The sequence below is a fragment of the Rhopilema esculentum genome, chromosome 12 (genome assembly GCF_057945365.1).
Source record: "Rhopilema esculentum isolate cy_ngs chromosome 12, ASM5794536v1, whole genome shotgun sequence".
Classification (NCBI taxonomy): domain Eukaryota; kingdom Metazoa; phylum Cnidaria; class Scyphozoa; order Rhizostomeae; family Rhizostomatidae; genus Rhopilema; species Rhopilema esculentum.
The window spans coordinates 9,560,887-9,579,330 of NC_142826.1; the positions used below are offsets into that span (position 1 = coordinate 9,560,887).

At 36.0% G+C, this 18,444-nt stretch overlaps 1 protein-coding gene and 1 long non-coding RNA gene across 4 annotated transcripts in view; one reads left to right on the forward strand and one right to left on the reverse strand.

The window, feature by feature from the left end:
* Nucleotides 1–18,444, forward strand: part of LOC135681453 (voltage-dependent L-type calcium channel subunit beta-2) — a gene marked incomplete at its 3' end in the record, with an annotated part of 30,307 nt that overhangs the window by 1,864 nt on the left and 9,999 nt on the right. The window contains 1 exon segment of one of the 3 annotated variants that reach the window (XM_089111723.1): nucleotides 7,122–8,467. In XM_089111723.1, the coding sequence (XP_088967849.1) occupies nucleotides 8,411–8,467 (57 nt within the window). 3 annotated transcript variants of the gene reach the window in all.
* Nucleotides 3,760–14,433, reverse strand: LOC135681456 (uncharacterized). Its single transcript, XR_016144447.1, has 2 exons — nucleotides 14,142–14,433; nucleotides 3,760–7,126 (listed from the first exon to the last, which is right to left on the reverse strand). It is a non-coding gene; the product is annotated as an uncharacterized LOC135681456 (long non-coding RNA).

Below are 18,444 nucleotides of genomic sequence, written 5' to 3' on the forward strand. Positions count from 1 at the left end.
TTCTATATTTCTTCATTGTGGAAACATCTTTGCAAATTATAAGCTTGATGATGATGAGCAGAACTCAAACTTTTGTGTTTGAACTACTTCAAAACTAGGCTTGTTTGCTCAAAATACCCAGATAAACAAAAAGTTAAGCTGCTGTTGAAGTTTAAGCTTGGAAATTATTCTTTGTCAGTTCCTAAATTTCCACCTATTTTGTGCCTCAATATTTTTAAAAGATTAACTGTTCTAAAAAGAAAAGTTTCCATAATGTCATATTTTTGTTGAGTCTGTCATTGGCTGCATTAATTTGCCATTGGTAGTTTTAACTTAATATTTCTTGTAATAAAAGACTAGAAATTATACAATAGCTTCAATTTATGGGAAGTTTTAAACAGATTAGTCCATGTCCAAACAGGTTGCATATAATTAGCCACAGTTATAACATTTCATGATCCATGAATTGTTAATATTTCTGTCCATGTTCCGAGTGAACTGTAGGTTTTATTTTTCATCTGATACGTGTCCATGGTGGTCTGTCTGCAGAGTATGGCAGATATATGCATGCAGAGTATGACAGTAACATGCACAAAGTCAATGCAATGCTGCATGCTAGAATTTGATATCACGCACCACATTAACTATAATAGCATTATTAAAAAATTTCTTTTTGCACCCTATTTGAATAGTAGAAAGAAGGTTTGCATGCAGAAAAAGTTGGTAGAAATTAGTTAGCATACAAAGATCTCATTGAGAACTGCCATACTCTGTAGACTGGCATTTAAGATTTAAATATTTTACACAAGCAATTGAATCTCTGTCAAATTCAAAAACCATATCACTGTATGATGTACCAATATGATCAGGGCTATAATTTCTATTGTTCTTGGAAAGATTTGTACCTTTTTCTTTGCTTCTCTTGAACAAGCCCAGTTGCTTATATAGTTCTCAACCAATGGTGACCCTCCTATCATCCAGTATTTCCTGTTTTTTCAAGTTTGCCATAGAAATAGAAGAATATATTGATGCTTCTGTTGATTGTAATCGATTAAGTTTCCCTCGACTGTTTGTGATATAAATAGTGCTATTTTGATTTGTTTTCCACCATTTTTTTATAGTTATATCATTCCTTTTATTTGTATTTTTGGTTTATCTCTAATGGATGAAACCATGATTTTAATTTGAATATGATTTTTCTAAAGCAGGTTTTTTTTAAATTCATTGCTTTAATCATCAAGATTCATAGATTTTATAATGTACAATATTTCAAAAATTCGATAAGCTATTACTCCGATCAAACAAACAAAGCTACCACCAAGGGACTATGAATGGTTTGAAGTGTATAGTTAGGCCGGAAACCTTTGCTGATAGCTTTTCATAGCCTTACACGACAAAGGGGAATTAGTTTGTTATAAATATGTAAGTTAGCTATTTATTGGTATTATAATTTGTGTATAATAAAAATTCGAAGCCAATGCTGATTATAGGTGGATTTTTATTCAGGAATCCCCCCCCCCCCAATAATTTCAGTGTAATATATTTCTAAATTATTTTGTGGTCATTTATCATTGCTGTATTATCTTTATGAATTATCTATTAAATTTTTTCTTAATTGATACAAATTATAACCACTCATTGAAATGAAGAATTTTGCCATAACATAAAGTGCTGAATAAAATGGTTTTCTTGGTTTGTTTATCAAAACAATTTTTTCATATCAATTTTTAAATGAAAGTATGCTCCACAGCCTGTTTACCCCAGTTTCAATTTTGCCCCACAATCAGCATATTGGCCAAAATTTCTTTGAGTGATTTGAAGAATTTGAAAATATTCAGAGAAACCTTGGGGTTGAAAAAACTGCCAGACACATTAATTCCATTTAACTTCTGCAAATTTTGTGAATTTTTAAAGGCAGAATTAAAAGCTAAGAGCTTCTAATAATATGCTTGTATTATTCTGTAGAATTTCTGTTTGCATGTTTTTGCTTAAATATGGTCTAACCCAAAGGACTGTTCCAAAACAATATTGGCCTAAAGTGAACTTTACGTCAATCAAAATTGTAAATTTCAGGCAAGGCTGATATTTTTTAGTCCTTGGTTTCCTAAACTGATCAGTTGCTAAGCTACCTTTCGTTCTACTTAAACATGCTGATTGTAAAGTAGTTTTGTGGGTTAATTTTTGTGAAGAAGATTTGCCTTTTTGTGTCCATATTTATTGTTATTATCTTTGTCTATGGATACAAAAGGTATTTTGTCAATGTATTTTCTATAAACTAAAAGCACCTGCTCAGCTGTTGTTTACTCATGACACTACTTTATAACACAAGAACTCATAAATATTATTTTTAAACTTGCACGCATATATCTCTTATAATGTCTTATAACTCCCTTATGAATTTTGATGTAAGTAATTTTGATTTTAAGTAAGATAAATTCTTAAACGCTCTTCTGAAGTGCTAGACTTCAAATAGTTTGAGGTTTTATCGTTGTCCAGTTTTTGGATGTGCAATTTTGTTTGGCCTAAATGTACTTAGCAATTACAATAATCAAGTGAATTTGCACGAGGACCCTGAAAATGAACTATGGTAAATGAAAAAGCACCATCTTTCTAAAAAGTGAAAAGAAATGAGGATTTTGAAGCTCTTTTAGTGCGAGTATTAAGATTTTAAATAGATTAAATCTGTATACAAGGCAGTTGGTAGACAGTTTAGACACAAAGGCTCTTTTATTCTGCCTTGTAGAGAAGACGGAATCCGTGGAAGTTTCCACTTCATTTAGCAATAGAAAAGGGAATTTTCATTTAAGTACATAAATATTTGCTTAGAGAAGTATTTGGATTTTTCACTAAACTTAAGTAGAAAACACGCTCATCTCGTTGCTTCCAAAGGAGTACTCTTTTTTGTTTTGCTTATTGGTGAGCTTAATCAAGTAAATAAAACTGTGTTATCCTTTGGTAGACCATAAATACTATGGCTTGTGACGATTTGGTTACCGAGCAGTTGTAACCGCCGCACTGGTCCTTGTCATGGCAGTCTTCCAAGGGCTTAGGCAACTGAATCTGGGCCATTAGGTTTTGAATAGAACTGTTTTTGGTAGAAAAAATGATAAAGGCCTAATCGGAAATTTTTTCCACGAAAGTTGCAAAAGGAGTGTTAACGTCATGAAACGACGTTGAAAGTCATTTGAGACACCGATGTTGAGGAGAATATCCCAAAATCGACTTGGTATTAATGAAAATCCAAAACACGACTCAGCCTTTTAGTTAAATCCATTTCCGCCACAGGAAAGGGAAAGTTAAATCCAAAAATCTTATCATGTCGCACGTTCAGAAGATCCGAACGATTTCATCAAACACATTAGTTTTTAACATATATTTCTATAGATGGACTATCGCTTCGATTGATATCTGATGAATACAGACTGCTTTTATGCGGTAACTTCTTTTCAGTTTCATTCATTAGCAAAGACTAGACCATCTCTCTAGGACAACTTTGAAAAAAGATAACACTATGCTAGTGTTAGCCGATATCTACGCAGTTTCTTTACAAGAAGCCCTTTTTGAAAAACAAGTCCTAGGATAACAAGAAAATTAAGAACCCAAAGTACCCAAATTAAGAACCTTAAGAAACTTGTTAGGCCATGTCTTGTCATGTCTTGTCAGGTTATGTTATGTTATGTTATGTTATGTTATGTTATGTTATGTTATGTTATGTTATGTTATGATATTTTATTTTATTTATTCTATTTTATTTCATTTATTTTATTTTGTGCTATGAGATGCTTTTGTGTGTTATTTTACTTTCTAGAAGCCTGCTCTTCAGCTGTTGGTAAAATCAACTAAAAAATTAAGTAGTTGAGTATTTGTCCAATGCTTAGATTCTAAAAAAACTGCGTATGAATAATTTTGCAGTTTAACACCTGGCTTTTCATGCCTTTCGTTCGTGCTCAAAACCTGGATTCGTGCATCTGAATTTACAGGAGATGAATGGTAAATTCCGGATGATTAGCAAAATATGAATTGGATATTGTGGTGATTAGAGTCTAAAAGAGTCATGTAGGCCTAATATGATGCTGATCCGCTATCAACATCTTGTCACTTGTCATGTAATGCCATAAAAACCCCAATATGCAGAATGGTAAAAGACAGAACTTAGTTGAATTAGGTTTATGTAGCAATGAAGTTGAAAATCACGAAAATTATTGTTTGTTCAAGACTTGGTCTTTCAATGTCTTAAATCCCCCATAGTGACTGGATTTTCAGAGTGTTAATGGTTATTGGTTAATTGGTTATTGGTCATTAGCAATCTGTACACAATACACCAATTCGACTTACAGCCTCGTTTTGAAAATTTCTCCTAACCTAATTATACGACTTTTTAAAGCTCAAATTTGGTTTATCACCATAATCTTAGGCCGGATACAATTTTTCATATTGTTTGTGCTTGTATTTTAGATTTTACGGAGAAATGAAATTTGAGAACTTGTAAGAGATTTGACCGCAAAAATCTTTCGGGGGGAAACTTTACCTCCCTAGTCGCCAATCACGGTCAAATCCCTTATAATTTTCTATCTTTTTGTCGTCATAAAATCAATATCGTGAGCAATTCCATAATGAAAACTTCCAAGTATACTAAAATCATTGCTCGCAATCCGAATCTGAGGTCAAAAATTTTGTACAAAATAATTTGAAGAATTTTTCAAAATGAGGCCGTAAGTCGAATTGGTCTATAGATAGAGTCGAAGCATCGGTAGAAAATTGCACCATACGTAAGGCTGAATTGTAGCAATTTAAGACTCAAACAAGTTAACAGAAACAAGTTAGATTAAAATTTTGTTGATTACATCTTTGCTCTGTTGGAGGAGTAAAGGACTGCAATAAGCTGTATTGACAGAAAATACATTAAATGCAAGCTTATTGACAACAGATAGCAAAGAATTTACAAATTTGTCGAGTTTTCCTTTACCTAAATTGAGCGATGAAAATTAACAAAGTCAGATTTATCGACAAGCGTTGGTTTTGATCGACAAGACATGATCTTTGCAATGTGTGACGATGCAGCCTTTAAAGCCAAAATGCCATCAGCCAGAAACTGTTCGATCATGCTTAAAACCTAAGCATGTTGCAAACACACCACTGCCATGTGATTGGAAAGCCATTCAACGAAGTATGACGCAAAACTTTCAAGAACACAGCTGGCTTGTTTGACACCTGGAAAACATAGAAATTCAACACGTGCTGGAGCCGTGTTTTTTACACTTTCGCAACTAAGATGTTATGCAATGTTCATGATACTAAGATTTTATGCAATGTTCTTGATTTTTTGCTCAAAATATGCAGATTATTCTGTTAGTAAATTACGAGCCTGGGCTAGCTAGTCAGGATTTGAGAAAATGCAAGCTATTTGCCAGACGTGCAATCATATATCAATCGATAAAAATGTTAATATCCAACAGCATGACGTCATACATTCCGACGCATAATGTGCAGAATGGATGGCTTTTTACTGAAAGATAAGAAGTTCGATGTATACTCAATAAGTTTATTTTTGAATAATTGTGAGCTATGGACCAAACAGATACAGTTGAAAACCACACAGGTTAGTTGGGCAAGCTAAATTGAAAATAAAGCGCTTTATTAAGTAATTGAAAAACTGAGATGGAACATCCTTATTAGAAAGATATAACTTGGCATGCCCTGTCAGTTTACGAGAGTCTATAGTCCGTGAGAGAAAAGGAAGGATGGCCCAACTAAACTTGAATAAAGACCTTTGCAAAAGAAATTGGATGACTGGCTAGCGTTCTTAAACGATACTCCTCCAAGATGCAAAATAATCAACTGGAAATCTAACGACAGTACATCGGAATCATGAAAGCTAAACTGAAGCCGAAGAAGAAGAACTTCTGTCTAGAGAATCGAAAAGCAAAAATCTATGTTGTTGAGAATGTAAAAATATAGAATGTAATAACCCATCTTTAAAATACCGGAATTCTTCCAGATTACCGGTAAATTTTCTTTTCTTGATACCAGTAAGAACATTTCTCATGCAAAAGCCCTCTCGTCTTTTGTGACCCGGCTTTCGAGAAAAGGATTGAACCATCGTATAGGAATTAGGGATGCCGCAAAACTATTCCATTTAGTTTATCCCATGGTAACTTGAGCGGATTTCCATCAATCTCCTCTAAAAATACTAACTGCGGTCTGAAATAATTACCAACACTGCGTAGCAGAATTTCTTCGTCAATCCATTCCGTTATCGGCTTTCTTAAATCGCGTTCGCCTTGCTTCCTGGAGTCGGGCCCTTGGATAGAAGACTCATATGAGTCGCGTTTTGGATGAAAACAATCCACTCTGTGAGTCTAAGATATCTTTTTCTGTTGCAAAATTTGCTTTGTTTTTGTTGCAAACTAGACTTAAATCTTTCGCAATCCAGTAAGGAGAGCTTTTGTGAATATAACAATTAATAACTAATTTGTGCGTAGAATATATATTTCTAGCCTTTGTTAATGTTCAGAGGCACCTGAAGATGTCATACTCCTGTCGGCGTAGTAAATATTGTGATTGTATTTACCGTTCCAATAGTCGGTAGTGTTTTTCTAAGCGTTTTTGGTTGTCTAACAATTCAAATTAAAGTTAGGTTTGCATCAACAGTAGCAGAATGACATCAGTTGTAAAATAACAATTAAAGTGATAGAAATCATAATACTAACCTCTATTTGGAAAGATTTTCGTCTACTTCAAAGGAAGAAAGTTTCGCGAATCAAGAAAAGCGCGAATTTTTTGGAATTAACTTTCACAAAAGAGGCGAAATAGAATCTTTCGCGCGAATAAACTTTCCAATTTCGTGCGATAAACATTTCTATTCAACTTAGGTTTTCTTCTATTGCTATGCCACTCAATTCCAACAAAACAACGAAAACAGTTTTGAAATTCGTTAAAAACAATGATTCCTCATCAAAATTTCGAACAGGGTCAATAGCAAAGTTCTCTGGATATTTCCCGAGAATAAACTTTGGCGACTCTCGTACGCGAACGTTTCTTCCCGCGAAAGTTTCATCTCTTTAGAGTATTTAGATGCTCATACCTCTCATCCTTATGATTTGAATCATGATGGTGAATCTATATGAAAGCCCTTGCGACTGATCCTCTAAATAAAAAATTGAGATTAAACTTACATAAGTTGTAACTTCAGCCTTCAACTTTCATAATGAACTCGTCATAATAAACTCAAACATTGCACGCCGCGTTGTTAAATTTATGTTGATGATGTTGGGGCCACATCTATCACACAATCGTGGGGGATTTATACAGCGATGAAGAATGTAGTTGAACAGACGTTCTTTGATATGATATCAAGTAACGTTCTTCATTTCAGCCTTCTACTTCTTTAGGCTTTCGAAAGGCGAGCTAGGTGATGGGGATTCCCCGATCCCATTCAAACTGACAAGGAATCCACTTATTTCACATCTAAGTTTTTATGTGGTTGGGAGATTCGGCATAAACTATTTTTCACTATTATATTTTGATTTTTTATGCGTAGTTTCGGATGTACATTTTAAGCTGATTAACCGGTAAATTCAAATTGAGCCCTCGTTTTGAAGAAAACACTTTTTGAATTAAACTATTAACTATTAACCTCAGTTTCAGGTTGAGGACCAAACTTTTAGCCTGTTTTTAAGTTTTGATGATGTTGGTGCATACGATTTTGAGTTTATGACGACGTAAAACTGAATATTTTTTAAATATAAGTTTCACCTAGAAAGTTCAAAAACCGAATAAATGTCAAACTTTACTTCGTCATAAAATGTTGAATATTAGCACCAACAGTATGCAAAATTGTACCAAGACGAAAAGTATGATGATAAATCCTAATCTGATTTATATAATGTCGTACAATGAAGTTTGCTGTAATTTCTAAAACGAGGCTGTAAATTCACTTAGTGTATGCGTCAAGTCTTTTTCTTAGCGAATTGACTTTGTCCCATCGTGAGTGGGTGTCTTCAATTGGATAAAATTGTGCAGCCTATGAGGAAGCTTTGATCACACCCATTTCCCTTCACGTGTTGGTGGCTGGCACCGCAATGTCAGGCAGATCGACTTTTCTTCGTCCTTTTCCTATTGATCATGTTAAGAATTATGCCGATTCAGTGCAAACATTGCTTTATCTTCTAAACATGACAAGTCTACGCTCAGTGGAGCCCCCAGTGTAGAGTTTAACTGTTATGGTTTGCATAGGTCGAGAAATTTAAAATACAATACATTATGCGACGATTGACCGAATAGCCTTAACACAGTTGGCCATAGAAACATTACTCGATATGCATAATCTATAAGCCTTGCTAAGCGGATAGTTAACTGCTTTGCGTGTATAATACCGTCTTGGATACAATTCAAAGTCTCCAAAGTTACCTTGATAAATTACGTTGTTGACATGGATTTTTCAAGTCCTTTCTTGCGGAGAAAAAAAGAGCAAGCAGAACTTGCCAAGGTGAGCAAATCCTTGAGTTCAGCTTTATGTTTCTCGTTGCTCATGATTTAACTGACGTTGAGTTTCGGACAAATCTCGTTCCAATATTTTAATCTACGAGTGCTGCATCTTATCAGAATAGAAGCTAGGTTCTGGTTTTGCCATCTATGATATTTTTATTGCTAACCTGTCTCAAGCCTGTTCAATGAACAAGCAACGTGGGATCCAAAATCCACCATATGCGTTTTACTATTGATATGCTGTTGTATTTATACCTAAGTTTACTCCTTATTTTTATGTTTTGCGGCAATTACACTCCTATTAATCTTTTTATGCAAAGCATTGGCTGTGGGCACACAAGGCGGCTGAAAATTAGCAACCGTTCTGTTATACTCTCTTCACTGTTCTATGGCTTTCCAATCACTCGTTTTTTTGCGACATGCTTTTCCTTTTCCTTCGTTAATATTACTGGGCTTCATTTCAGACGGCTCTAACTGAAATTTGATTTGATAAATATTTAAAAAAATATTGTTTCCCAACTTGCCAAGACATCTGTGCCGTTAAATGTTTTCGAAAAAATTAGTGGCCATGTTTACAATGTCTCTGTTCCATGATGATTCGAGCTTTCAGTACCCCTATTACTGTCTACGAGCCCTCCAGGTCTTTACCTTCAACACATAGAGATGTGAAATTGACGAGTATTTAAAGGGAAATAATAGTCTTTCAAAGAATAAGACGACGAAGATCCTCACCTTATGATCCCCTATAAAATTTACTTTAAGCTTCAAAGAAGACTAAAAAATCCCAAAACTTCTACCTCACAATATGATGAAAATGCATCCTTATGTCAGATATAATGATATTAAATGATATTAAATATACTGGGTGTTCTCCGGAAAGGTTGACTCCCCCCTCCCTAACCCCCCTCCCAAGCCCCCTCTCCTCAAGGTAATAAAGTTCATGTACGAGTTTTGTGAAAATTTACAGGCCACATAGAAACCGCTTTGAAAAATATCTTTTTAGTTACCAATTCTGCATTAAGGTCGCTTTTTTAAAAGCATTTACGTAGTTTATGATTCGATTTAATGTAGCTGTTATGCTTTCAGATAATTTACACCTGCTTCGTATAGTTTGATTATATATCAATCTCTATTGTTGATTAAACAATAAATGAGTCCCAAGTCATAATTTTTATCTCACCGAGCTTTATCGTGGCCTGGTTCTATTATCATTTTTCCTTTGCTCCACAGTTTCCATACTTCTGTTTCATATTTTCTATTGCCAAATCAAGTTGGAAAAATGACAGGTTTAAGGTCATGTTCTTCTAATCAGGAAGCTCGCATCTTTTCATGTTGGCTCGTATGAGTCTGTCAAGTATTTCCTTTAGTTAGTACAACTATCTTTTAGTTAGTACAACTGTGATATTTTTCATACCTTAAAAGCATGACAGCGCTGAGATTTGTATCTTATTCATCCTATTAAGATTTCTTAATCAATTCACTATCCATTTTTATCCTTTTTGTAATCACACCATCGAGCCTTACATTAACATATAGATATCCAAAAAATCTTCTTCTCTTTCATTTGAAAATGAAAAAAGGTTTGGTTTATTAAATAAGTAAAACTTCTGTCTTCTTTCTCTTTGTCTTGTGTTGAATTATGCCATCCTTTATTTTATTCCTCACATGTACTGTCAGCTTTTATCTCTGAATTGTGAAGCTGTTCGGCCTGACTGTCTTTACATAAGCCTATCTTAACACATAATGCCAAAAAACTTTATTCTCGATGCATTTGACCTATCTAATGTCAAGAAAGCCATTAAATTTTCACGAGGTTGTTATCTTAAGCCACGGTTTAAAGAATCGATGTTTTTCACTGCCCGAGTAATTCTGTGGAAGGAAAAACTGACTCAAACATTGAAATCGATTATTTTAATTGTTTTTTTGACGAGGTCTAGACGTCAGAAGTGCTAAAATAAAGCTATTCTCCACATATTCTGTACAAATCAATCATTCAGTGCATTGTTATGAAGGAAGTATAATACAGTTTGACATTAACTGGGGGGCTTCGACCCCCCCCCCCCCCCTCCTGTTTCCGTCGACCCTGATATTGATAAACATGGCTGCTGGCAAACTAAAAAGTGATCGATAAAATTGTATTTGAATTGCTATGCCATCCAGAATGGCCTTGAGTATCCTTTGAAGTGAATTGTGCGCAGGCTTCCTGATTGTTTTCAGCTATATCACTGTAGCATCTAATTAATGCAGTTAAGTCGCGCGAATGTGGATTGCATCGATTGCTATTGTTCAAATCTTATCCCATTCTCAGCTGCTAATGACAGATTGCATTTCTTCGTGGTTTCTGTTAAACTTTTCAATCAAAGATTATTTCTGTACATAATCCACATATTACACTGTCGCACTGGTTAGCTCAATCTGTCCATTAAGGGTGCTAAAGTAAGATGAATTTTCGCTCAACATTACATTTACCATCGACTCCTCCAAGCACCTGTTAGGCTGGAGCAAAGCCTTCGATGAACTTTACCTTTCAAGGTGGGACCGTCTGTTTGCAACGGGAACGATCTTACACTAAGTTGCTCTGATTGTGACGATGCTGTTGTTGTTTACTTTGGTTATTCAGTCAGCCTTTTCATATTGAGGCCCGGTCGCATTGTACGCCTGCGGAAGTTTTTGTTATTATGGTTTCAACATCCATGTACTCAGTGTTATATCTACATTGCAAAAAAACCTTCAAGCCTTTGCTTCATTGGATTTGTGTTGATCACCTGCTGTTAAGACTTCTTGCAGTATAGTTTGGCAAGGTCGTATATCGACCAGCTTAAAGCAGCTCTTTATGTGATGATGCTATCGCCTGAGGAGGGATTCAGGCTTCTTTCTTTAGATGAGCAACCTGATCATTGGGAGGTGAGACTAAATACGCATTTACGAAGAATCTTCATAGAAATAATTTTTTTTATATCTATTTTTGCACCTATAAGTTTAGAAGTTCCAAAGCGGTTTTAAACGATGCTTACATATTATATATTTGTTTTGAAGATGAATTTCTAATATTGTTATTGTTGATGTTTGGTTAATTTGCATTACTATAGTGATAGCCACAAGAAACTTCATTTTATAATGTTACCGGACCTCTAAGATGTGGAACCTTTTCCAATTAATTTAGTTCCCAGAATATTTCGGTCATAATTTTACCTCTTCAGCTTCATAAAGCAGCAGTTCTGGCGTAAAATTTGTTTTCTTGCACAAAAAACGTGTGTTAACTCAGGTGGCGTTGATCTTGGTTTCCATAGTTTGCGCCATTCTTCTGCAGGGTATCCGGTGGAATTAGGCAATCACTGCTGACTTTGTTCTTCATCATTGTGAAGAATGTCTGTTAGCAAATATAGTTGTATTGAAGTGCTGTTTGACATTTTGTAATCAAAGGAACTCAATACCTGTCCTCTCTAATGAAGGTTATCGTTTGTTTAATTTTTCTAATGTAATCATTTGCAAGAAAAACCTGTACTTTTGAAGGACGAAAATTCAGATAGGATCCAACTATTGTACTAAGGACAATGCGGCAAAGCTTTAAGTTGTCTAAGATTGCCGCTTTGGCAAAAGCAATATGTAGTTCTTTCCATAGGTTAACTTATGTACTTAACGAGCACCTTTGAGTCTGCGGAAAATTATATGTTACTACGAATTGTATGCTCGATTTTTTCGCAAAATGTTTAGAATCATTGAAATGTGACGATGTGCCATTTCAAATTGATAATATGAAATGTGACGTACTTCATCACTGAGTCGATAGATTTTATTGAGAAAGAATTTCAACTAAGATATGGCAAGAGTTTTTTCAAAATACTTTACTCTATAATGTTTTGTCCCTGTTAAGTTCAGCTGAGGTTCTGTTCTCTGAGTATTCCGTCGTAAATTTTTAATAAAGAATTTAAGCTCATGCATCAATGTTGATCGACCTGCCGCCAACTTTAATGAACCTAATCATGTGACCTTGGCCATATGGATGTAAACAAAATTGAAACTTTCATACGATGTTTCTGTCTTGAAAGATGTTAAGTTGATCTTGATTGCTCAATTAGGATTTGTCCATAAGTTCATGCTTGAAGGAAATGCAAACAGACGACCATAGCTTTGTTCCAGCTACTTTTTTAATTGGAAAAGATGTTTTGTTAGTCTTCCCATTGCTTGAGTTATTCATGGTCTCCTATGGTTATTTAATTAATCAGTTTAAATTTCTATCGCAAAGCATTGCCACAGCTTGGTGCGAAGTACAAAGCATTTGTCTAGGTCAGTTGTGTTCCCTTGACTTGCTTCTTTGGTGACATTTTTAAATGTCTCAATGCGTCTCAAATCTCGAATAATCGTAGACAAAGAAGCCTGTTACATCTTTTCCATATTTCGATGTTTACATTGTTTAAGCAAAGTGGTTTAGGTAGCAATGATTATTCTGGATTTTGATTTTCAGTTTCTCCAAACCGGTGTAAATTTGTGTCACTGGCCATTTGTGTCAAAGATGCCTACGGGATGCTAAAAGATGAACAGCAAGGAATAGGCTTCCACTTTCATATCCGATAGACCCGTCAAGTGCCACTCTATCATGAATATGGTACCTTAAGCAGAGTCTTGATACCAAACTATTAACTTGATTGACTTGTGATATCTGTTCATACAGGCGATTTGCCTGTTTTGATGTTTATCGATTGATATAAGATTCAACAAGTCATCCCAAGTTCCTTGAAAATGACATAGCTGTCCATAAATCGTACTTGAAGGGTATATGATCCTATTAGCTTTCTTGTACACGGGTATTTTGAGAAACTGATTTGCCTAATATCCAGTCAGTTTTTTAGAATGAAATTTAAATTTTCAAGCCTTTATTTGTTTCTATTGACATTTTCTATAACACTTTTCATTTTCCCCTTCGATACATTCATGCAGTCAGCAAAACTAGACCTTTAGCCAACCTCATTATGAGCATCAAGCTCAGTTCTCTGATTCACGGAAGAACAAAAGTCTGATGAGAATAGCCATTGTAGGTCAGTTGCCAAGAAACGGAATGTAATACGAGACAGGTGCAAAATGGCAGAACACCTGCTCATGAGTTTGTTTTGTGAGGTCTCGTTTTAGGATTACAGAGAGTTCGTCACCAGAAACTTAGAAATTAGTGATAATTATTTACAGATAAGAATATTTGTAGCTCTTAATATGATTCTTCAAACTACTTCGAGTACTTAAGTGGTCTTGACTTTGCGAATAGGCCTAGCTTTACAAGGAAAGATTTGTGGTTAAATTACAAATGTACTTGCCAATAGAAACAGTGCACTCATTAATTTTTAAAGATTTTATGCGAACTTAGCTCTTCTCGACTTTATTCGAGAACCAATTGTTAGAGTTGAACTCGTTTTATGCATTTGTGTTTTTCAGCATTCAGGCTAAAATGCATGTCAAATGTTGAGTTGTTTATTAACGTGGTTTAAATCATTACCCACCGGTCATATGAAATACTACAAACCTCATTGCAATTTGTTGTTTCGAAATATTTGCATATTTAAAGAAATGAACTCAAAGAATATATAAAAAACGCTGGGAGCTCTTGTTATTCAGAATAAGTCCATCTAAGTAGGCAAGAGTTTGCGCTCAACCTTTATGTAGCACAACGCTGAATTGACACCTACTGTTTTCAGAAGCCAAATTCAAAGCAGCTGATGTTCGTTGAACTTTATCGGAGAATTTCCCTTTGTTTATCAGAATAGCAAAATTTAACCGCTGGCAGGTATAACATAGGAATGAGTCGACATTCTGTACAGCAATTTTCTTTGAAATTTTCTTGGTGAAAAGGTAAGCTGCTGATCCTAGCCGCAAATCAAGTCGTCCATATATTGGTCCTGGTATATGTTGTCTCGCGATTGCAAATAGAGTGTTTTTCAATGAGCTATGTATAACACATATGATTACTCGGTAAGTGAATTCAGCGCTCAATTAGTATTGATCATTTAGAAGTTGAATATAGCATTCAGCATTGAAGGTTGTGCTCTTTATTCATGTGATAGTGAAAGCTAGACGCCTTTTCCGAGTTCTAGTACCTGTCACCTGTGGTCAATAACAAATTCAGGGTTTGTAAAAATTGTCAGATAGGATGATTTTCCGTTTTGTAGCTAGGCATCGGCCATGGTACATGCCATGCGAAATTAAGGCGATAGCAGATCGCGGGCGTCTGTTGTAGATTCTCAAATAAGCCTTGCCAGTTGGTTGGCCTTGTTTTCATGTCATAATACTTAGGATTTCGAAGCTTTGTGCCACATACTTCAAGATGGAGGATAAACATCTCAGCAACACGCGAACAACGGAGCTAGGCCAAGTTAATTTGGCGTTCATGACGAGTGTAGATGAAGGCGACTCCAATGCTAGCCATAAACAAGGAAGGAGCACGCATGTTTCTATTTCAGTCGACAGTGAGAGTTGCCGTTTTTTTAAGAATGATAGTCGCAACGAAGCCTTTATTCTTGGCTCGACTTCCACACCCAAGTATGAGGAAAATGGAAAAGATACTGTTGAAATGAAAACAGATGGAAACAGCACGTCATCTAGCGCTATGATATATGAAGATGACTTGCATGAGTTGACCAACGACCCAGATGCAAGAACATCTTGTCAAACAAGCCAACATAATCAACCTGATAAACATCATGATCCCGATACAAATAAAGCAATTTCGCAAGCATTAGAAACTTCAGACCCTGCAGGAGTGGAGACGAGGAAGAGTAACGAAGTTGTCGTGCCACCCAGGAGAATGTCCTTCGACGAAGGAAGACACCCTTTGATGAATTTCAGTCATAATGGATCGGAGGGTGTGTCCCAAAGTCACAATGAAACCTCTAATTTTGAGCTAGAAGACGAAGGAGCATGCATTTTTAAAAACTTCAGTCTGGAAGAAGCAATAAGTGAAAAAGGTTTGCCTGAAAATTATAGCAAACTATGTTCCACAGGAGGCATTCAGAACGTTTTGAGTGAGAAAAGCCAAAACGGAGCTAACGATCTTGACATTAGCTTGAGATCAGACGGCACCGAATTCTTCTACACACCAGAAGTATCTCCGATGCTAAGCCCTGTTCCAAATGTTGAAGATCAGACGAGAGGCGTCACGTTTAACGAAAGAAGCATAGAAGTAGCACAGGATATATTGGATCGTGATGCCAATGTTGTTGTTGGAGAAACAGAAGAACGAGTTGTCGGCTGCCTCGATCAAGAATACCTACGCTTGATGGTCGACCCTACGAACCAATTTTTCGTACGTATACGAATCTACTTTTTTTGTTGAGTGAGGAACCGTTTCCGTTATCAAGGATAATGTTCTAGGGAGCTTCTTTTGACATCAAGGCACGTCTCCCCAAAGCGTCCTTACGCGTCCCTGTCAGTCGGTGGTGAAGTTGTCCAATGTTTCTATCTATTGTAACTATTTTTGTTTTACATTCCTCTTTCATTTTGTCAAAATATTGAGCAAAATTGTCCAGGGAAGTGTCTGTTGAGGGATGAATGTTGGACTGAAGTTGGCTTGACTTTTGTTTACATTGCATGTGGCCTCTGGAAACATCTGCTGTGTTTATTCATATCATCTGCCTCCTACGTTTGGGCCTAACGCTTTGTTGTAAGCGGTCTCAAAGTTAGATATGAAATTCATCTTGGACAGTAGCGGCGTATCACGAAAAGTCAAAGAATTATACCAGTGGCAATATTTTATCGATTTCAAAATTTATAAAACTGTCGATCGATAGGCGACACGTCAAAAAGCATTTTATGTTTACTAGCGACTGCAAATGAATTGGCCGTTGCAAGATTAAATAATTCTCTATGCATCTTATACCAGAATTTTCTTAAGTGCTATACCTTTATATAAAGTGTTATACTTCTGGTTGCCTTCCTGTCGTTGCACCGACGTGTCAGTGCAAACTATTTCCTATACATACTCGCTCTGAAGTGGAAGATATTTACCTCTGAACATAATTTTCATGTACCCATATATAACACCAAGTTCAGAGTTATGGCTAGTTTTTGCCATCCTTCTTGCTTTATGTTTTTAGCGTGAGTTCAGGTTCTTCTTGGTGTCCTTTCAAATGGCCCACTGTTCAAGTTGTTGTTGCATAACGGTGAGATTTCTCGCAGTTACAGGTCGCTTGTAGTTGGTAGTTTCTTTGAAACAAGGCTTTATTTGATCAGTAGTGGCATGCTTGTACAGATGGCTAGGCACTCAAATCTGACAAAGGCCTTCTTGATCGTGTTCAGTAGCAGCACCAAATGGAGTAGCGGCATCAAATGGAGTATGAGGGGCTAATTCCCCCTAACTTTTGGTCACATTTGCAAACAAAACATGTGCATCCTGCATTTGCTTACAAGTGTAAAACTTGCATACTCTATCTGTAATATTTCTTGAAGAGTTCAAAGTTCTAACATATTTCCTAACGAAGAAATATTTTTGACAAACATCTATTTTAAAATATTATACTTTTTACTGTTTCGTACATTTCATAACAAATATTATTTGACCTTAGATTGACGCTTCTCGCTTACCCTCTCATAGGAATGTGCGCAGTATACAAGATATCCCGCTAAATTTCATTTTAATTCCGTCAATAGTCTCCATGCATATCGCAATTCTGCCATCTTTTTTTCAATCCTAGTTTTACTGTCGGTCACTCTTTGTCTTTCCCTTACTGCCTGCCGTGTAGAATTGTCCACCTTAGTGCTACCTTACTGGTCGTCTTCCACTTTGAATGCCGCTTTGCTTGCTACGAATTTCCCGGCACATTTGCATGATTGTTCTTTTTGTTTTTGTGTTTTCTCGTTACCATAGCGTGATGGTATATCGAACTTGATATGATAAATCAACCCAAAGAGAAGCACAAACGGGCGTCGCTTTTTGTTTTTTTTTTCAATGCTGTTCTGATGCAGACAATTGTAGCTAGAAAAATATCTTTTCATCTCAGCTCATCTTAGCCTCGTTTTCACTTCTCCTCCTCAGTAAAGATTTCCATCTGGAAATTCTGGTGCGTAGGGCTCTGTTTTCTTGTATGTGCTGGTGCTGCTCATTGTGGAGAAAAGTGTTCTTTTGGAAGGGCTTGTGTCAAGGGTAGATTTCTTCAATGTAAGGGCATACTAGAGGCACACGGTGAAAGGTAACCGCCTTTTATGCAAAAGTAAGCCAAGATGCTTTTTAGTTTCCCCAATTGCAAATAGCACCAATTACCAACAAGTTGGTTCGCGAGTTGGTTTTTGCATCAATGTTTCATGGCATGCGGCTGGTATATGAGATCGAAAGGATGTCCTTGAAGGTTCTTTTTGAAATGTTTCTGGGATTTTCCAAAATTTTTGTCGTCCCCTTATTGTCATACGTAGGGACCTATCCACATGAGATGTGCTGTGTTAGATCTAGGGTTGTGTTAACTTAGCCGATCAACCCCTGATTCGACATGAAACAGAGTCTCGCCCTTTTTGTCCTCTTCTAGGGCGGATAGTTTGTCATTTAAAGCACAGACGTATGGTCTCGAGAGAGTATATGAAAAGGTGCCGACTTTTAATCGCGTCTAATCGCTCTGCTGAGGGGAAGAAAGTATTTATGATCGCATCAACATGAATTTTAGCTTAGCTTTTGCACAAATGTACCGAAAGAAGTAGGTGAAAACCTCGTTTTTGAGTTTTCCTCTGACTGCTTGATTAAGTTCCAGGCGTCATTTTAAAATGGAATCTTGGAAGATTTACATGGTGTTGTGATTAATCAGATAGGGTCACAATGTCACAATTGTACCTTTGAGATTAGTCAGTCTAGTGTTAAGATGCAACAATCCGGAATTCTCTTTTGGTTCTTAAAGACACCTTGGAGATGACTTTTTTCCAACACCTGTTTTGACAGGGAGATCATTAAATTTCATAATAAATGTAAGGTGCTAATTTTATTTATTTATTTGAAAAAAGGAACCTGATTGT